Source organism: Miniopterus schreibersii (assembly GCF_964146895.1).
Source record: "Miniopterus schreibersii genome assembly, chromosome: 2".
NCBI classification, from domain to species: Eukaryota; Metazoa; Chordata; class Mammalia; order Chiroptera; family Miniopteridae; genus Miniopterus; species Miniopterus schreibersii.
Window position 1 is genome coordinate 104685155 of NC_138102.1, and position 19571 is coordinate 104704725.

Here is a 19571-nt window from a genome sequence, read left to right on the forward strand (position 1 = left end):
GAGCATGTAGAAGGTCCCCAATATAAATTATTTATTGACTTGTTTAAATAATGTAGACTGGGGGTCAGCAAACTTTTTCTGTAAAGGACCAGAGAGTAAACATTTTAAGTTTTGTAGGTCATTTGGTTTCTGTTACATCTACTGAACTCTGCTACTGCAGGGTGAAAGCAGCTATAGATGATACAATGAGCATGGCTGTGTCCTAATAAAACTTCATTTACAAATCAGAGAGAGGGCTCGATTTGGCCTGTGGTCTGTAGTCTGTCAACCTAATAGAGCCTATTTATGATAGGCTTGGGGGACTAGATTGGGAAATGTTCTCAAGTCTTAGCATTATTACAGCAGATTCTGTACCTCCCCTCAGGCCTCTTGCCCATGTTTGGAGTCCTACCTCCTGACCAAACCACGTGTTTTTCCAAAGCCTCCCACCTTGGACTGAAGTTTAATTCAGCACAGTATTTTGCATCCATTTTCCTCCAGGGCTTTATACATCAGTTTAATTGTTTAAAATTGATTTGACAGAGAGGGGGGCAGGAATTTGTGTTCCACTTGTTTCTGCAATCATTGGTTGATTCTTGTATGTGCCCTGACAGGGAGGAGATCGAACCCGAAATCTTGATATATGGGATTGACTCTCTAACCAACTGAGCTACCTGGCCAGGGCTTCATACATCAGTTTAAAAAGAGAAAAATCAACCACAAAGAGCTGTCATGGTAAGTTATAACAACAACAAGCAATTAGAAAATTCTTCGAATGCATTCCACACAGGAGTCTCTAACACTTTTTCTGGACTGCTTTTTGTAGACTGCCGCTTAAATCATCCTAGACAATTTGAAATATGCATTTCACCTGGATTAAAAATCTGCAGAGAGCTGATAATCTGTAGCAGGAGGCCACATAAAGGGTGGCAAGGATAGACATTCATCCTCCCAAAGTGACTGCTCTCCGCTGAGAATGGGCGAACTCAACAAATGAAAGAAAAAAAGAGAAAAAGCACCGTTTCTCTTAATCAAAGTATTCAGCCCTCAGTTTTGATATAACATTAAAAAGTCCTTAATGGACTGCTACCTTGACCTCATTTTAATGCACATTAAGAAGATTGTTCATTATTGTTTCTGGGCTATCTACGTGTTTGTGAAGAGAGCTGCATTTGACATGAATAGAGATGGTTCAACAGACTACCACAAAATTTGGAACTGGAAGTGCCCTTCTAATTCAGTCCCCTTACTCCACAGAGAAGTGAAGTGACTTGCCTAGAACAGTGGACTCTCTGCTCAAATCAAATAATCATAAAGCCATCCATCCCTTTATGACAGTAGTGCTCGGGCCATGAACCAGCCAGCTCCACACACACGTGGCTAATTTGAGAAGCAACTCAGATCCCCTGTTCTAAGGGGCAATCCACTAACAACCCCCAAACCTCTCCTCTGTCCCAGGTCAAAACTCCTTTATATGAAATCAGCCACATTCAATAACCACTTCCTCAATTACGTGACACAGAGCTGCCTGTGTTTTCAGAGATATGGCAGACACCGTCTACACAATTTCCATTGTCCCTTCCATGGTGCACTCGGAAAATAGGAAGATTTGTCTTCTGCCCTCTCAGCTCACCTTTCCCCACTTTGCTCTCCCTCTTAGTAACCAGATGCTGGTATTAGTTACCACAGTCACCTATTTGCATTTTAAGTTTACAATCTCTTCATGTGACATTAAAGGCACTTCCTCATGTCTTAGCATGTTCTGGGCATTGGGAAGCAACTATAAAGATGTTGTTATTATTGAGATCCTCGCCTCACCCCTGACAGTAAAGTGGACAGATTTTATGGGACTGGCAGAGAGAGGGAAAGAGAGGTCAAAAGATAACGTGCATGGATGATGTCCCTGCTCCAAAGAGCTCTGATCACCCCAGGCCCTCTCCCAATCAGGTGAGCAGAGGCTTAGCCCAGGCAGCTGCAGGGCCTAGATTGAAAAGCTCTGACACTGTTTACAGTCTCTGGGGAAGGATCACCCAAAAGTCTTCTTCCTCCCCCACTTCTGCCCCTTCTCATTCTGCTCCAAGTCTCTCTGACCATCATTTCAAATCTGAACCCTTTGTAATCTTGTGAAACACAGAGCTATATATCCTATACCATTTCTCCCTCTGATTGTAAAGTTTCTGATGAATATGTGTTAGCTCGCATCCCCTAGCTTATAAAAATAATGAACTGCCTTGGAAATTAATGTGTTCCTTTTCACTTATGCAGAACTTTGTTGAGATGATTTGAACTTTGGCTAAGTAATTGCACATAAAGGGTCCCTTCCGAATTTGTTAGAACTAATAATGATATTCTTATAAGAAAAATCGCTTTTTTAATTGGCAGAACATTTGAAAGATTGCAAATTTTTTTCAGGCATATTTTCTCACTTGATCTCATTTATCCTGTGAAACTGGTAGGGCAGATATTATGAACTCCAAGTTACAGGTGAGGTCACTGTTATAGGTCAAATAGATAAAAAGAAGTTAACTCATTTCCCTTTCCAGGGGGTGCCCTTTTCACTGTGCTCTGCTGCTTAAAAAAGAAATAAACCCTGCATTGAAAACAACTGATAACACACGACTTCAAGCTCTTTTCCTCCTCTGAGAGAAAAAGGGCATTAATTCTTCACTTTTGTCAACTTTTAGTGTAAAATTCCTAGAAAAAGGCAGTTCATACAGGCAGCACAAGTCATTTTAGAATCACAAACTCTTAGGGGCATACGGGAAGCTCCTCTTTTCCCTGCACTCCAACAAATTCTATTTCTGGACAAATGCAAAACTTAGAGGTGATTTACACAGTAAGGAAAAGAATACTAATAAAGCAGACTGTGTATTTATGTTTTTAAATTATTATGCCATAAAGTCAGCTTGTATTTTTATACAAATACTCATACATGCCTACAAAACCATTTTTCAGTTATATTCCTATTTTCAAACAATTTAAACATCCTGTGTTCTTACAATTATCTTGATTAGATGGTGTATTTTATCTTAGCAGTGCAGTGGTATAAAAATCCCAGACCCAGACATTTTTTTTATCATGTTACAAACTTGTTTTAAATTTGGTGTACACCTTTATAATACCAAGTGTTAGCACAGGTTTTATCTCATAATGACAATTATAAAATAATCATAAAACCCCAAAGTTACCAATATTTGTTCAAAGTATCACGAGGAGGCTTCTGGAAACACAGTGCAAGTATGCCAGCACTGTGGAAGCCAATGGAAGCTGAAGTTATAAGGATTAAAAAAGAATTTGCCTATTTTAAATGGTCCTTTCCTAATAAGGACCTGCAGTGTAATGTATTTGAATAACTGATGACAACTTGACTATAAAAGCACAGATTATTCAAGTAGAAAGTAGAAGTCTGTCTTCATCCTAGAAGTTTAGAACTTTAAGAATTTGGGAAAATTTTAAAAAAGAGAACAAAGCTATGCATTTTCTTCTGAATGTGACTTTTTAAAATATGTTTTTTATTGATTTTAGAGCAAGAGGAAGGGAGATGGATAGAGAGAAACATCTACCAGAGAGGAACATCCATCAGCTGCCTCCTGCCCCCTACTGGGAATCTGACCGGAAACTGGGGCATATGTACTGACCAGGAATTGAACTGGTGACCTCTTGGTTAATGGGTCGACACAAAACCACTGAGCCACAATGGCTGGGCTCTGAGTGTGATTTTTAATTTTCAAGGCTTTTTCTTTACAATGTAGAAAGTTGTTTTTTGTTGTTGTTTTTTGTTTTAAATATATCTTTATTGATTTCAGAGAGAGGAAAGGAGAGGGAGGGAGAGAAACAGAAACATCAATGATGAGAGAGTCACTGATCGAGCCCACAACCAGGCATGTGCCCTGACCGGGAATCGAACCCCGATCGCCTGGATCCCGGGTTGACACTCAACCTGCTGAGCCACGCCCGGCAGGGCTACAATATAGAAAGTTTTAAAAAAATTCCCATTTTTCCCCCCATCTTCCTTAGAATGTGAACTAAAAGATCAAGACTTGCTATTGTATGTTCTTTTATTCCCAACTTGGATTTCAGTATTCTATAAATTATGAGCTCTTTTTTAAAAATGCCAACATCTAATGAGTAAAAATTCAACCTATTTTGCTCAATAGGATACGCATTTACTAAATCTCCATTCAGCACAAGACATTGCACCAACTGCTAAGGAGAGAGCGAGGGAGTATTGATGCTCCCTGAAATGAACAGAAGGTAGACTTGGCCCCAAGGCCCCAAGACTCAGGGATAAATTCCTTCATAAAAGAAATGTTAAAGGCTTATTGAAAGATTTAAATAAAAATGTACATTCAGCTATGCGTATACCAGAGTGATAAATATTCACCTCTGTTGAGGTTTAAACAGCAAATTCCTCAACACAGACTTTCCAAATGTCCATTGACTTCATCCGAAAAGTATTGACTTCACACTTTCAAGTACTGAAAAACTGTCAAGCTCATGGCAGTGGATACATGTTTTCTAAACTTATAATTCTCCCTTGAAAGCCCCCAAATCACCATTGACAGCAATAATTGTCCCTTGTTTTCCCAGAAGTGGCAGGTGCACGTTATTTTTGAAAAATGTCTGTCAAACACCTGTCTGGATAACCATAGCTTGTCCACCGTTCTTTCAAGTAAAAAGAATGTTCGATGAAAATAAAAGTAAAAACACTAGTTCAGCTTGCAATTCAAGCACGGAAGTGTTCTGCTGGAGATAAACAGGCGCTTCATGCTTTCCGCACACTTCCTATTTTTTCACACAGAATTTGAAAAGTGTACCAAAGGGGTGAACTTTAATAAATTTAAGAATATTTACATATTATTAACTACAGTCCCTGCGCTGTACATTACATCCCCATGACTTATTTTTCCTGTTACCGCTATTACAGATGTTCCCCGCGTCTCCCCATTTGCGCCCCTGCCCGCAGCCCCCGCCAGGGCCTTCCCCTCGCCGCCGTCCGCGCCCAAGGGCTGTGCAGCGCGTCTGTAAGTCCCTTCCCTAATCTCTTCCAGCCCCCTCCCCCCTGGGATCATTTTCACTTCTTCATCAGGACCTCTTTCGAGTGGCACTAGCTCTCACAGTTTGGTGCCCCCGCCTTGATTCACGATAAGACGCCTACACTTTTACCCAGCCCTTTTGCACCGTCTGTGCACCGCGATTCCGGCGCGGCCGACCCCGCGAACGGGTCTCAGGAGCCTCCAGGCGCCTCCAGGGCCACACTTTGAGAACCACTGGGTCCCTGAGCTGACAGAAATCACAGCTCTTTCTCTTCGGTTATCTAATGCTGGAGGCTTATTTATTACTGCAGGTCTGATCACTGAGCGATAATCGAAAGACACGCCAAGGCGCTGAACACCTCCAGCGGAGAGTCCACCGCCGCGGCTCCCGGGCTCGCTGGGAGGACAACAGCTCTTGGGGGGGCGGGGCGGGGGGGCGGAGCGCCCGCCCGGCTTGCAGTTGCCGGGGGCAACGATCCGCCGCGGGAGGGAACGCGGCCATCGATTAGTCGCGTCTGGGAGATGGCTGGAGGAAGGAGTCCCCGAGCGCGCGGTCGCCGCGGAGCTCGGTGGCGGGCAGCTCGCTCGTTCTGCGATCCACTAGAGTGGCTGCCGAGGGCTCGGGTGGCTGTCGGGCAGGGCGGGAAGATGGCGGCGGTAGCGGCGCGCGGCCCGGTGGGGAAGGGGCGCGACATCAGCCTGGCGGCCCTGCAGCGCCACGACCCCTATATCAACCGCATCGTAGACGTGGCCAGCCAGGTGGCTCTGTACACTTTCGGTCATCGGGCCAACGAGTGGGTGCGTGCGGACGCGACGGGCCGTGCAGGCAGGCAGGCGGGGTGGGGACGGGGTCGTCACACCCGGGCTCGAGCCCCTAGGGGAGGGGACGCGACGCCCTGGAGGATGGAGGTGGACGGTGGTGGCTCGCGGGCTCCGGGCCGAAGTTGGGGGGATTGCACTCGTGCGCCTCGGGGTCTGGGGGAGAGGGTGGCTGACCTGTGAAACCTTCTGAAACTGGGGCAAGATTTAAATACCTGCGCTACCCCGTCTGGGAGACCGGACGGGCCGGGGCCCTGAGGCCTGACGGAAAGAGCGGACGCGGTGCCTTGAGGCCGGAAGACTGATGCTCCGGGGACGCGGCGCGGAGCGCGAGCTGGTACCGGGGGCGGGGGGAGGCGGGCGCGAGCGCAGCGCCGCGGCTCTGGAACTTCAGGCGCCGACGGGACCGGGACGGAGAGCAGCCGAACCTTGCGAGCGGGAGGAAGCCGGAGCTGCGAGCTCGGGGACGCCGCCGGGGAGGAGCGGACGTCGGGGAGTAAAGACAAGGGGGCTGGGTCTGACTCCCGGGAAGATGATTACACCACAGCCACCACGGCCGAAACTGAGTTTAATGCCCGAGTGCATTGCGAGCCCGACTGTTTTAGGGCTCTTGTCACCCAAAACCCCAGTAAACAGCGATGGAATGAAGTTTAGTTCCCGCAGTTACAGTGGGGGAGGAGCGCGGGACGTGTGAGCCCTCCCGCAGGTTACAAGTGGACTTTGAATTGAAGAGAAATGGATTTTTTTCCTCCGAGTGATTTTTGTCCACATAACATTAATCCGTCAATTATATTACCATCCATTACTTCTAAATAAGTTACAAAACAATATAAAGTACTGAGCCTGGATGAATGGACTTCAGATTTGTAAAAATTGTGTTCTCCAAGAGGGTATCAAACATCAAAATTTAAGCAAGAAAACATCCATATTGAACAAATTCGTGTATTTTTAAACACCCACATTCATTTTTATATAGCCTACTTATTCACCTGAAAATCACTAACAAAAATAAAAAGATAAAAGTTAAGTCTTAAAATGAGCAAGAAGAGAACACTTTTGCCCTAAACTCTTAACTGAGGAGAATTACTGAAATGGACTTAGGGCTGCTCTCCAAGTAGCCAAGCAAAAAAGAAAAAGAAAAGCATGGGGAGCTCTTTAATATTCATTGTTTTGTAATAGGAAGTATACCACTTGGTCATGAGAGGTTATTTCTCCCTAGTTTTCAGAGGAATTTGCCACCTGGATCTTTATATAAAGGACATCGAGCAACATAGTGGACAGTTTCATCAATGGCAACTTAAAAAAATGCAAACATATTGTATACATGGCTTTTATACTGCTCTATAGAAAAATGCCAGAGGCATAATGTCATCATTCTGTCAAGGTAATTCTATAGTACAGGTCAGGATCAGGGATGTATCCTTCTACAAACTGACTTGACACCAAGATTAGAGTCTGGAAAATCCTGAAAGGTAGAGGAGAGCATTCCTCTTGAATAACAATTGTTTCCTAGAGGCTTTTGAGACAGATACCTGTTAAAATTGTTACAGAGGTTTCCTAGATACCCAGTGAAACCTTTATACTAAAGCCTCATGAAAAGGCAGAAGTGTCACAATGTATTATTTACAGGATTATGTTTTCCTGCTTCCTGGACTTGTTACCGGCATAATTCATTCAGTAAAAGGTCATTCTTTCAAAGTACTAATCTTCAAGGCTGTGTTAGCCTGAAAAAAAGAGACTCACTTTAGCTACAGAGCAGTTGCTAGGGGTAAACAAATTGTCCCCATTGTCTCTATGTGCCATCACTCAGGCCTGGATGGGAGCCTTTTGAATACAAACCTAATAGACATATAAAGAACATTCTTGAGAATGGAGGAGAAAGCATATAAAGAAGAAATGTGGTGTGTAAAGGAAGGGAATTCTTACTACAATGAAAATAAGTGAATGTCCAGGCATTCAGAGCAGGAGGAATTAGGAAGGAATAGTGAACAGAAAATGAGCTGCTTTAAGGTAGAATTAAGAAAGATAGGTCATGACTAAAAGAAATTTTAGAACTAGACTTACTTCCCACTACCAGGCAAGACTACTCCCCCAAAATACCCTTGTGTGGAAGAATATAACCCTGGTGTTATGTGTTATTTCTTCCTCTTAGCCCTGAGAGCAGTAGTTGTTAAGGATTTGATTTGACAGTGTCTGGAGGAAAATTTTGGTTGTCTCACTGAGAGCAAAGTGTTACTGGCATCTAGAGGGTAGAGGCCAGGGATGCTGCTAAATATCCTACAAAAGTGCTGAGCTTGAGAAACTGCCTTAGTGACTAGTGCCCCATTTTTTCTAGCTAGTAAGGTTTTCTGAGTTCTGCATTATCACAGTTACTGGGTATGAGACCCAAGCATTTGATATTTGTTCAAATATAGGTGACTCGAATGCTACATACATGACTGAGAAAGACAGATTTAGAGGATAAATGGAGACCTATTTTTTCATTTTAACATAAAATAATCAGTAAGGTATAGATTGAGTTGTTTCAAAGGTCTCAAATAGTGTGCTGAGTCCCAATAATTTGCAAACTAGCACTATTTTATATTCCACTGTGTTATTTCAAATTTTGAACTGCTTAATTTTTTAACACCTGTTAAATTATTTTTATAATAGAGCATGTTAAATCAATAGTTGTACTTGTTACTAAGTAATTTACTCTTAATAGCTATTTGCTCTTAAAAATCAGTTTGATATAATTTGGACCATAGTGGATTTTGTTTTCATGACTCCTAATACAGTTCTTTGGGCAGAGATTATGCTCTTGAACTAAGGCAATGGTCCTCACATAGCATCATCAGAATCACCTGGGAAGCTTAATAAAAGAGACTGCTGGGCACCAGCCCCAGAGTTTCTGATTCAGTAGGTCTGGGGAGGGACCCAAGTATTTGCACTTCTAACAAATTCTCAGGTGATGTTGCTGCTGCTGCTGCTGCTGCTGCTATGGGGACCCACTGAACTGTGAGACTCACTAAATTTTGAGTCTCACTGAACTACAGTGACCAAGAAGATTGCTGAAATTACTTGAGCTTATGAAAGGATCATGTTTCCAATTTTTTTAGTCTGTCTTTAAAAAGTATTATTTTAATATTACACCTTTGTACTTAAAGACTGTGTTTTTCACCAGAATTACAGAGTACTTAAACTTTGAATGATTATGGTAATGGGTATTAATACTAAACTACTATGAGGTTAGATAGAATGCTGTAATTAAACCATGTAAATAGCAAACATACATTTTAAATTCTGAATTATAATAGTCTGATTACTGGTTAATCAAACAAATGGGTACTTAAATTTTTTTTTAATGCAGTGTACTGGTGAACATTTTTATCAGGCCATGGGATCCTGCCTTTGTTGAAATGGAAAAGAACCTTTCTGAATGAACTAAAATGACGTCATTTAACTTTACCACTTCTCCCAGTTTTTCTTAGGCATATTTCTTGAGTCCTAGCTTGGTAATGTTTCTAACGTAATTTCAAATATCAAAACTTACTCTGTTCCACACCCAGTAGGTGATTGAAAACTATGGCATTGTTGCCGTCTTCTATACAGTAGTCAAAGTAGAATTATTGACAGATTACCTGCTCTCCTAGGTGACAGAATATAGCAAGAGAAAATGAACCCAGAAAATAAAGAGAAGGGTAATGAGATGCAGTCAGCAATGATTTCTGCAGCTTGGCTTACACCCCGTTCAGAGGGCAGAGGAAAAGGCAATGAGCTTCTTATAATCTCTTCTTTCTAATGAGATCCGTGGAGCACCTTTATTATTGTTTCAGCCAGAGGTGTGTTGCTATCCCTGCCTTTGGTAAAGAGAGATAATGATGGCTTATTTTGTAAATAACAAAAGGAAAATGACTGCTTCCTGCTGCTTAATCAGCACAGGCAATGTCAGGCAGAGATCCTGCTTTTCTCCTTTCCCAAGAATAACCCCTCTTAAATCAGATGTTGCTTAGATTTAGTCCTACTTGAAACTGGGAAGAATTCCTGTTCTGTAAGAAGTTTATGTTCTTTAACCTCTGTGAATGTTTACTATTAATGAAGAGAATCTACATATTTTCTGTGTGTTTTGTTTTTATGTCCTAGGAGAAGACTGATGTGGAAGGAACCTTATTTGTTTACACAAGGTAAGAGCACTTTAGTTTCAGAAAAAAACTGATAGTCATTCTTTAATTGTAGTGTTATTTTTAAGACAAGTAAATGAAATGAATCTTAGTGAAGTTTTGAGTTGACATAAGGGAATACTGAATAATGTCACCTGGGATAGTGTGAGGCATACTAATTTCAGAATATAATTTAAACTTCAATATAGGTGAACTTAAATCTTTGTGTGTTTTTTAAAGTAGTATTAAATGTTTGTTCTTTAATTCAAACAAAGTTCTTGAATATAATGCATTGGCAAGGAGCTAGAAGTACACTATTAAGAGTATTAGATTATTTAATCAATATTTAGAAAGGGGTCCAGATATTTTTTAATTTTTTAATTACAGTTTACATTCATATTATTTTGTATTAGTTTCAGCTGGTTAGATAATCATATACTTTACAAAGTGTTCCCCTGAATATTTCTAGTACCCAATGGGCACCATACATAATTATTACAGTATTATTGATTATATTCCCTATGTTGTACTTTATACCCCCATGACTATTTTGTACCTTTCAATTTATACTTCTTAATTCCTTCACCTTTTTCACTCAGTCCCCTAACCCCCCCTCCCCTCTGGCAACCATCTGTCCTCTGAATCTATGAATCTACTTCTGTTTTGTTTGTTTATTTATATTGTTCCTTATATTCCACATATAAGTGAAATCATATGGCATTTATCTAAATATTCCATACCCAGTAGCATTTTATTGATGTCTCCCCCAGCACCCTTGACTATTTAAAGAAGCGTGATCCAAAATTAAAGATGTCTGAGTCCCCCATTATTTAGTTAGTAGAATATGTTTCAGGATAGATTTAATACATTCTTTATTTTGATTATGAATACATTTAATAATAAGCTCATGTTATTAGTAATTTATATCAGATATTGTTACTGTCACACGCACACAGAGACATATAGTATGTATATTATTTTAATAGATGAACTGTTTATTCATATAAAGTATCATAGCTAAAGTCCATCGCCATCAGTGGGGGTTCAAAGATAAATACAAAGGCCTAGTACAGACCCTAGGGGAGACAGAAAATACACACACACACACATATTTTTTACACATGCACTCACATTTAAAGATAAACTGCAATGCAGATAGACTACCCTGAGTGCCAGTTGATAGGTTATAAGCATTGAATGGGCTGCTGAGGTTGTGGAAGGTTTTATAGAGTGGTGAGTCCTGAGTCAGCCTCAGGAATAAAGGTAGAACTTAACTTGCATAGAGGAGAGAGAGATGGGTAGTCTCAACAGCAGGAATGGCATAAGCAGAGGCATGGAACCTATAGTGATAAAGGGACAGTAAGGAAATGACTCTGGGGCAGAGAGTTTACATTGGCTTATATTAGAAGTTAGAAGTTGACAGTGAGGGTAAAGCAATTTTGCTGGCTTGGAATGTTGGACTAAGGATTTTGAAATTTATTTTCTTAGAAGTTTGGAGTTACTGAAGGTTTATGAACAGAGGAGTAGTAGAATTACAACAAAATGTGTGGGAAAAGTTAGTGTGTCAGCATCATGAGGATGCATTGGTTCTAGAAGAAATTGAAGTAGGGAAGGGCACTGAGAAGGTGCTTGCTGTGGATATGAGATGATGAGAGTGGGGACCAGAGTTTTGGAAGTTGAAATAGAAATATTTGTTGAAATAATGCATGTATAGAGGGAATGGTGACTTTTTAAAAATAACATTAAGATTTTGAAATGGAAAACAGAATTACAATTATTGATGGAATGGAAAAATAGGTCAAGAATCTGGCTTGAGGATAAATGTTAGTTTTATTTTGAAATAATGATTTTGGGGTGGTAGCAGGGCATTCTGGTGGAGATGTCCAACCACTCAGGGTCGGGTCAGGGCTGGAGATACAGAATTTGGAGTCATCTGCAGTAATTTGGTCATTGAGACCATGAGAGAAAATCTGTTCTTTGAAGGAGAAAGAGGAAACTGAGGAAGGCTAATGCTTGGTTTTAGAGCCAGCAAGGATCCAGAGGAGGGCCAGCCATAAAAATAAAAGCAGACCTAGAGCAGTACAAAGAGGCCAGTGGTGGGCGTGGCCAGGATCGGTGGGAGCCTGTGTGTAGGTGGAAGCAGCAGTGGGAGTGGGGAGAAAGGACTGGATGGGCAAGGCCATCAGAGCAGGTGAGAAGGAGGTCGGTTTATTCAGTTTCAGAAAAGTGATGGGAGTGTCCAGGAGATGTAGGCTGTATTAGTTTACATTGTGTTCCAAAACATTCCAAAAGCATCGGAGCACACCACCAAGTGAGCTTGTTCAGGAGACACTACTCTTGAGAATTCTGAAGAATGAAAAGAAAAGCAACCGATTGAACTCGACTGTGTGCAAGCACATGATATGCATTCTCATTCATGTCTCACAAGAATTATTCTTTTGAGAAGTAAAAGAAAACATAGTAATATGCATTAATGATTTATTTTAGGGATTTTTAGTAGAGTTATTTTTTTTTTTTAGTATACCCAAATCAAATGTAGGTTTGTATTTTCAAGTACTTCGTAATTTACTTTGAGTTCTTAGTGGATCTGTCAGTTAAACAAACCATTAAATTGAGAAACAAATCCTTCCCTATTTCTTAATCTCTTCCTCAATGTAACTCCTCAACAACAGAAGCCCCTCCTCCCCCCTCCCATCTTCCCCCAAACCCCTCCTCCTTCAGTGCCAGATTCTAGTATGTTGAGGTCTTTCCTCTGTAGAGAGTGATAGAAAGCTCACAAAAATCAAAAAGGAGTTTGGGGTACAGGAAGTGGAGCTGCCAGTGATATCTTTGCTCTGTGCCTGCACTAGTAGAGAAGTTAATGAAATACTTGAAGAGTCAAACCTGATTAAGTGTAAAAAGACCTAATCCTATTTTTAAAATTATTTTTTCGCTTATTTTCTCCCATGTCTTCCTTTCTGTAATAGAGTTCACAGAGAACCCACTGGTGGTTTATGAACTTGACACTTCTAAAGGCCTCTGTCAGAGATCTTTGGAAGTCAGTTTTCATTCTTCCTCAGAATTTAAGTTGAAATGATTACATGATTATATCTAGTTTTGATTATATGCCTACTACCACTTTACCTCACTGTGAAATGAATTACACAAGGATTGCCTTCCATCAGTTTTAAAATTGGAGGGCTCAAAAGGAAATTCTGTAAGTGGTAATGTAGCTGTATTTTACTTCTTTATCAGCATCACAGATAGCAAGTTTATATCAAACCAAGATACAAACACCTTGTCTTCCTATTGCTCACAACACTTCTGTGGGTTTGTTACCCTGGTGCCCTAGTTTAAAGTAAATAAATGAATTCTGCTTCTTTCACTTTCAGTATGTAAGTATGTGGGTTTTCATTTGTCACAGAAGCTGCGTAGTTGAATTGCTATATGGCTGTCACCCAAGGGTAGACAAATGCAAATGTAGTTATTAGAGTTTCTATTCTGTATAATTTGTTCTTTCTGCCTGACAGAGAGTAGGCATTGAAGGTTTGTTGAATAAAATGAAAAGTAAAAAAAAGTCACTAAATACTATATTTTTATGGAGAAAACTTTATAGTAGTGTATCTATGAAGCTGTTTGCTCTAAACAAAAGATCTGCTTTTAACTATACTGTATTTTCTCACCAGTTGATTGACCAGAGTTGCATGATTTATTTTAAAAGTTTCACAACTTTTAATTTCAGACCAACACCAAGATTTTCTGTTAAAATTTTCTTTATGTAATTGTGATGTACACTCTGTATTAACTCTCATGTAATTTTTAAAATAGTAATTACCATCTCCTCCTTAAAGGAATTTATAATCTAGGTAGGGAAACAAGATACACACACATACACACACACACACACACAGTATGTAAGTAGGATTTGACTTTACCAAAGGGTCGGTAATGACAGTCATCCTGCAAGTGTTACATAAATTAATACATTAGTGCTATTAGCTACTAGTAAAGAATCATTGCTTTATTTGTGTACAGTCTGCTTGCACAGAGCTTTATATACATACAAAAAGGTTGAAGACACATTCAAATGTAGTTATAGTAAAATTGTACTACACTGAACAACTTGTCTTTTGATGTCCTCCTCATCCCTTGTGATCCTTAGGTCTGCTTCTCCAAAGCATGGGTTCACCATTATGAATAGGCTGAGCATGGAAAATAGGACGGAACCCATTACTAAAGACCTGGATTTCCAGCTCCAGGACCCTTTCCTTCTCTACAGAAATGCCAGATGTGAGTCTTTCTAAATGAATTGGGTGGTTTTATTTCAGCAGCTTGTCCAAGTGTTTAAAATTGTACGGTGTATGTCTTTGTGTTTGTGCTTAGTATCAGTGATTCTAGGGGTCAGCATTGGTTAGCTTGGGAAATGCATACCTAACTGAGGGAATAGGTCCTTCCTGGGGAAAGTTTACATGAAAACTATGTGAATATGATGATGTAAGTATTCAAACCCTGTCTTCTGCAGTGAGACCACTTTGTAGTGTGAACCCATTGGAGAGTCTAACTAAGTCTGATCAGGACTGGGTAAGGAGTTTTTGGTCAGGAGACTGCAGAGGGTCACATAGGTGGTGCTGTAGGACATAGAATTAGTGATTCAGCTGGTGGCACTTTCATCGAGTGTGAGCCTTCTGATAATATGTTTGGGGGAGAGGACCAATATTCTAGAATTGCCATCTTTCAAATATATAGTAAATGAACAATCAAAGTCCAAAGAGTTTTGGCCGTTAAAATTTTGTAACACTTTGTAATGTTGAAGTTATGTTAGGTAACTAAATTGTCCTTGTCAGGTTCAAAATGAGGTAGCAATTGCCTATCCAATATTCTGTTTTACTCTTGTAGCTTATCTGACCATTTGTGTTGGACCATTGGAAAGACCAGAGAAAAATTGATGGAAAATATATAAACTGCAAGAGCATCAATGTGTGTTTGTGTACACACATGCCCTGTGCTTTTTCGATAAGTTTCAGAAAGATCTTGCAGTTAAATGTTTTCCATTCATTTTCCACCCTGCTCTTTGAACTCAAGATACCAGATTTGCCTACTATATACTGTTCAGTGTAATCTTAATAATGAATGTAATACAAGTGATATTTAATGTTTGCACTCCAATGACTTGTTTTGAAGTAAATATAACATTCCTTTTAATGCTATATTTACTTATAATTACATACATATAATTAAGTTATATGATAGGTGGGCATCCTAATATTTAGAGAATATGGTTACATTTTTATGGGGGGAAAAAGGAAGCTATTAAAACTGTAACATGGCTTACTAATGATAGGTCCTGTGAGTGAAAAATGTAGTAGTACAGAGAAATATTTTGTTTTCTATTCCTATTTCTTTCCCAGAAGGTATAGTTTCATCAATTGTAGCTTGTAGTTTGAGTTGTTTGTATGCTTATAATAATGTCAGGTTTTATTTTCTTTTTTGAGATTATAAGATTCTATGTCAAATTAATATATAATTTCAATCCTAATAAACAAAACAGCCACATAAATAAATATAAAATAAGTGAATATTAGTCACTTATAGTAATTATTTTTGGTAGCTCTTACTTTGCATACTTAGTCTAGTTAGTACAGATAATATTTTAAGTTCTTAATACCAAAAATATAAAAATTACAAACTCTCTTTAATGTGGTTGATTTAAAAATTAACTTTCATACGTCCCATGGGACTTATCTGATAGGTAATACTATTTGGATCTAATAAACATATATTAAGCCTCACCTTGGTTCCAGTCAGGCCAATGCTGTCTAATATGGTAGTCTAGCTGCATGTGGCTATTGAGCACTTGAAACATGGCTTAGTCTGAATAGAGCTGTGCTATGAGTGTACAATACACAACTGATTTTCAAAGACAATACAAAAAAATGTAAAAAATCTCAATTTCATATTGATTTACCTGTTGAAATAATATTTTAAGTATATTAAGGTAAATAAAATATATTGTTGAAATTAATTTCACGTGCTTTTTATTTTTTTATTTAAAATTACATATGTGGCTCACATTTATGGTTCACCTTATATTTCCATTGAACGGCGATGTCCTAATCACTTTCATTTATTTTACCGTATTTTATAATCACAACTTTGTAGCGTAGACATTTTCTCTGCCATTTTGCCGATGAGCAAACTGAGGCCCAGTGAGGTGACAGACCTGACAGATACCCATAGTTTCTGATTTCTCATAACTTTTTCTTGAAAATACTAATATTTTTGTTTTATAAATGAAGAAACTGAGGTTAAAGGGATTAAGTAATTACCATGGCCCATGACTATTTGGAGATGGGAACAGCATTTGAACTGAGAAAGCCCAACTGCAAAAGACAGGCCCAAGTAGTGAAAAGTACTAACAAATGAATGATGTGTTTGAGCAAGGTTTACTTCTTAAGACTTACTTAATCTTTTTAGTGTGTGCTCCAATGTTTAAAAAGCAAGTTTCTTTTTTAAAAAGTTGAGAATGTATTATATCGCAATTATTAGAGAGGAGAATATCAAATAAAAACTAATGTAACAAAAAGCTGAATTTGACTATTTCTCTCATATTATTCCCCTTTAGTAACCTTTTGCTGTGTTTTCCATTTCACAACTAAGTAATATTTTTGTATATGGAGATATATTTTAGAAACGTATTTTCCCAAATATTTAATAATATATAAGATAAGTTATGCCCAGCCGGGAGTGGTTCAGTGGTTGAGCGTTGACCTAGGATCCAGGAGATCGGGGTTTGATTCCAGGTCAGGGCACATGCTCGGATTGCGGGCAGCAGCCGATCAATGACTCTCTCATCATTGATGTTTCTCTCTCTCTTTCTCCCTCTCCCTCTCTCTCTGAAATCAATAAAGATATATTTAAAAAACAAAACAAAACAAAAGATAAGTTCCCGACAGCAATGACAGGTAGCTTTCAGAGCTAGGCCAACGGGTTGAATATATCATTGTCTATGCTTACAAGATTAGAATGAAATTCTTTTGAGCTGCTTGATTTCATCAAAGACATAAGCCTGGAGCTTAGAGCAAATTATAAAAGGCAAAATCAGGATATTTAGGATCAAAGCTGTTTTAGAAAACTCCTCCTCAGTTTTAGTGAATTTACTATATTGGGTAGTTTTGTATTAAAAAAGAAATACAATTTAAATTCTTCTTTAATATTTGTAGGACCTGGGAAAAACTGCTATAAATAATGGGAAATGGTAAACTGAATGAAAATGATAGGTACAGACAGTTCTTATCTTTCAAACTGGCCATATCCTAGAAATTCCCTTTTAAAATGATTGGTGGTATTTTAGTTATACATGGCAGACTGAACACATTCTTGGAACTATAGAAATGATAGTAAAGGGGGAAAAAGATATAAACCCACAAGAGTGGTGGATGCATTTCATGAAAAAGATGGAGTTAACAAGAAAGAAAGAGGAAGACTTGCTATGATAGCTTTATTGTTTATAATTATTAACTTTGCCTCCTTGCAGAAGATTATATCTCTGTTCTTTTGATGTCAGACTTGACTATATGATTTGGTTCCCAACCCCGCACTGACCCCTCTAAAAGAATATTATGTGGTCACCTATTGAACTCAAATATGAATGAATTGCTTTGGCCAATGAAATGTGGTTAAGAGTAATATATGTCACTTATGAGCAGATACTTTAAGAACTAGCTCATGATTCATCATGTCTTTTTTCCTTCTGCTGTGATGACTAACAGTATTCTAAGCAGAGGCTGCTCTGTCAACCTGGGTCCTGAAATGAAAATAACATGGCACAGAGGTAAAGGCAACCCATGATGAACATGTAATGTGTATAAGAAATAAACTTTTGTCATTGTAAGCCATTGAGATTGTGGGATTGTTTGTTACTGTAGCATAATTTGGGCTATTGTGACTGATACACAAGCCATCTAAGAAGAAAGGAATCCAAACACAGGATGGAGGTAAAGGAATTCTGAGAACAGTGATAAAGAGGAGTCCCATAATGACTCCTATGCAATTAAATTAAAGCTAATTCAGTCTAAATTAAGGATAAAAGTCTTCAGGAAGGGTGTCCAAGGAAAAAATTACAACTGACAGTTTGAATCTGTTGAGATAGTTACAGTTCCTTTTTAAGAAAGTTTGATGATGATATAGGAACATTGAAAACTGAGATGGGGGGAAAGAACAATAACAAAATGAGGCAGTTCCTAATTCCTGGGAAAACAAAATATTGTATAAGAAAGGAAATATACTCATAGTGTATTATATGGCTTTGCAGATCATAATACTTAATTAAATTATAAACACTGAATAAGAAATTGTATTATACTGAGACTGCAAGGGTGGGGGAAAGTTTGTGTGTTTGCGGGAGTGTGTATATATGGTCAGAGAACTAAATCCTCCTCGATGGGCTTTAAAAAATCAAGAAGTAGTGTATACGTTCTATATCAAAAAAGATTTAAATACCAGAAAAAAAGTTGGATGACAAATAAATATAGAGAGCAGAAATAACTGTCATGGATGTAACTCAGGTTGTTTTGGAGGAGCAGTAATTAGGAATGTAATGGCTAGAGAAGAGTTCTCTGTTTTTATACACTTTATAGTATTTGGCTTTTAAAATTATGTACATGTATAATTTTAAAAAGATAAATATAAAAATATAATTGGATATCAATACATTCATAAAAGTAATGGTCTAATTGGTGGTTAGGTTTTTAAGTCAATTCATAAGAGCCTTTTTAGCCCACTATACACCTACCTAAAAATAGCACACTAACATTATAATGATGTACCTATGAAATATAGCACTAGCATGTATAGCATTATTCCTATAGGAAAATTCATTCAAGAGTAAAACTTGTGTAGACCCCAAGAGTATAACATCCTTAGTAGCAGGGCAGGGGGCTTCTAGTGCCCATTTATAATAACAGGTCATTTATAAAGCTAGGTATTCCTGTAAATTATATGTTAGCACATGGTAATAGTAAAGTAAACTTTGAAGCCTTCACAGCCTATTGCTAAGTCTCAGTTCTGTATTGGTTCTGCAGTTCTGTATTGCTAAGCCCTGCAATTCTGTATTGCTCTCTCCTCTTTATTCCCACATCCATTCCAGTTCAGGATTTCATTACCTGTTACTTGGAGTATTTCATAATTCTTCATAACAAAAAGATGTTAAGCTTCCAGCCCAGCCAAAATAGAGTAAGTTCACTACAACGTATGTGTCCCACTGGTTACAACTAAACGTTCTGGGCAGCCCTACCTGGTTTGGCTTAGTGGTTAGAGCATCGACCCGTGAACTGAAGGATCCCAGGTTTGATTCCTGCCGAGGGCATACACCTGGGTTGCAGGCTAGATCCCCTGCCCTGCTTGGGGTACATGCGGGAGGCTACCAATCAGTGTCTCTCACATCAATGTTTCTCTCTCTTTCTCTCCCCCTCTCCTCCTTTCACTCTCTCTGAAAAGCAATAGAAAAAAAATATCCTCTAGTGAGGATTAAAAAATAATAATGATAAATAAAATAAAATAATAAATAAATAAAATAAAATAATAAAAGTTTTCGGCAGAATAGACCCACTCCCCCCAAAAA

At 38.9% G+C, this 19571-nt stretch overlaps 1 protein-coding gene across 3 annotated transcripts in view; it reads left to right on the plus strand.

The window, feature by feature from the left end:
- Positions 1–5528: 5528 nt before the first annotated feature.
- The window catches only part of DCP1B (decapping mRNA 1B), a 50855-nt gene continuing 36812 nt past the window's right edge, over positions 5529–19571 (plus strand). The window contains exons 1-3 of one of the 3 annotated variants that reach the window (XM_081130590.1): positions 5529–5813; positions 9957–9997; positions 14115–14242. In XM_081130590.1, coding sequence (XP_080986716.1) covers positions 5538–5813; positions 9957–9997; positions 14115–14242 — 445 coding nt within the window. In that variant the 5' untranslated portion in view covers positions 5529–5537. Of the gene's footprint in view, positions 5814–9255; positions 9656–9956; positions 9998–14114; positions 14243–19571 lie in introns of those variants that run through there. The other 2 variants (XM_081130591.1, XM_081130592.1) reach the window with 2 other exon arrangements.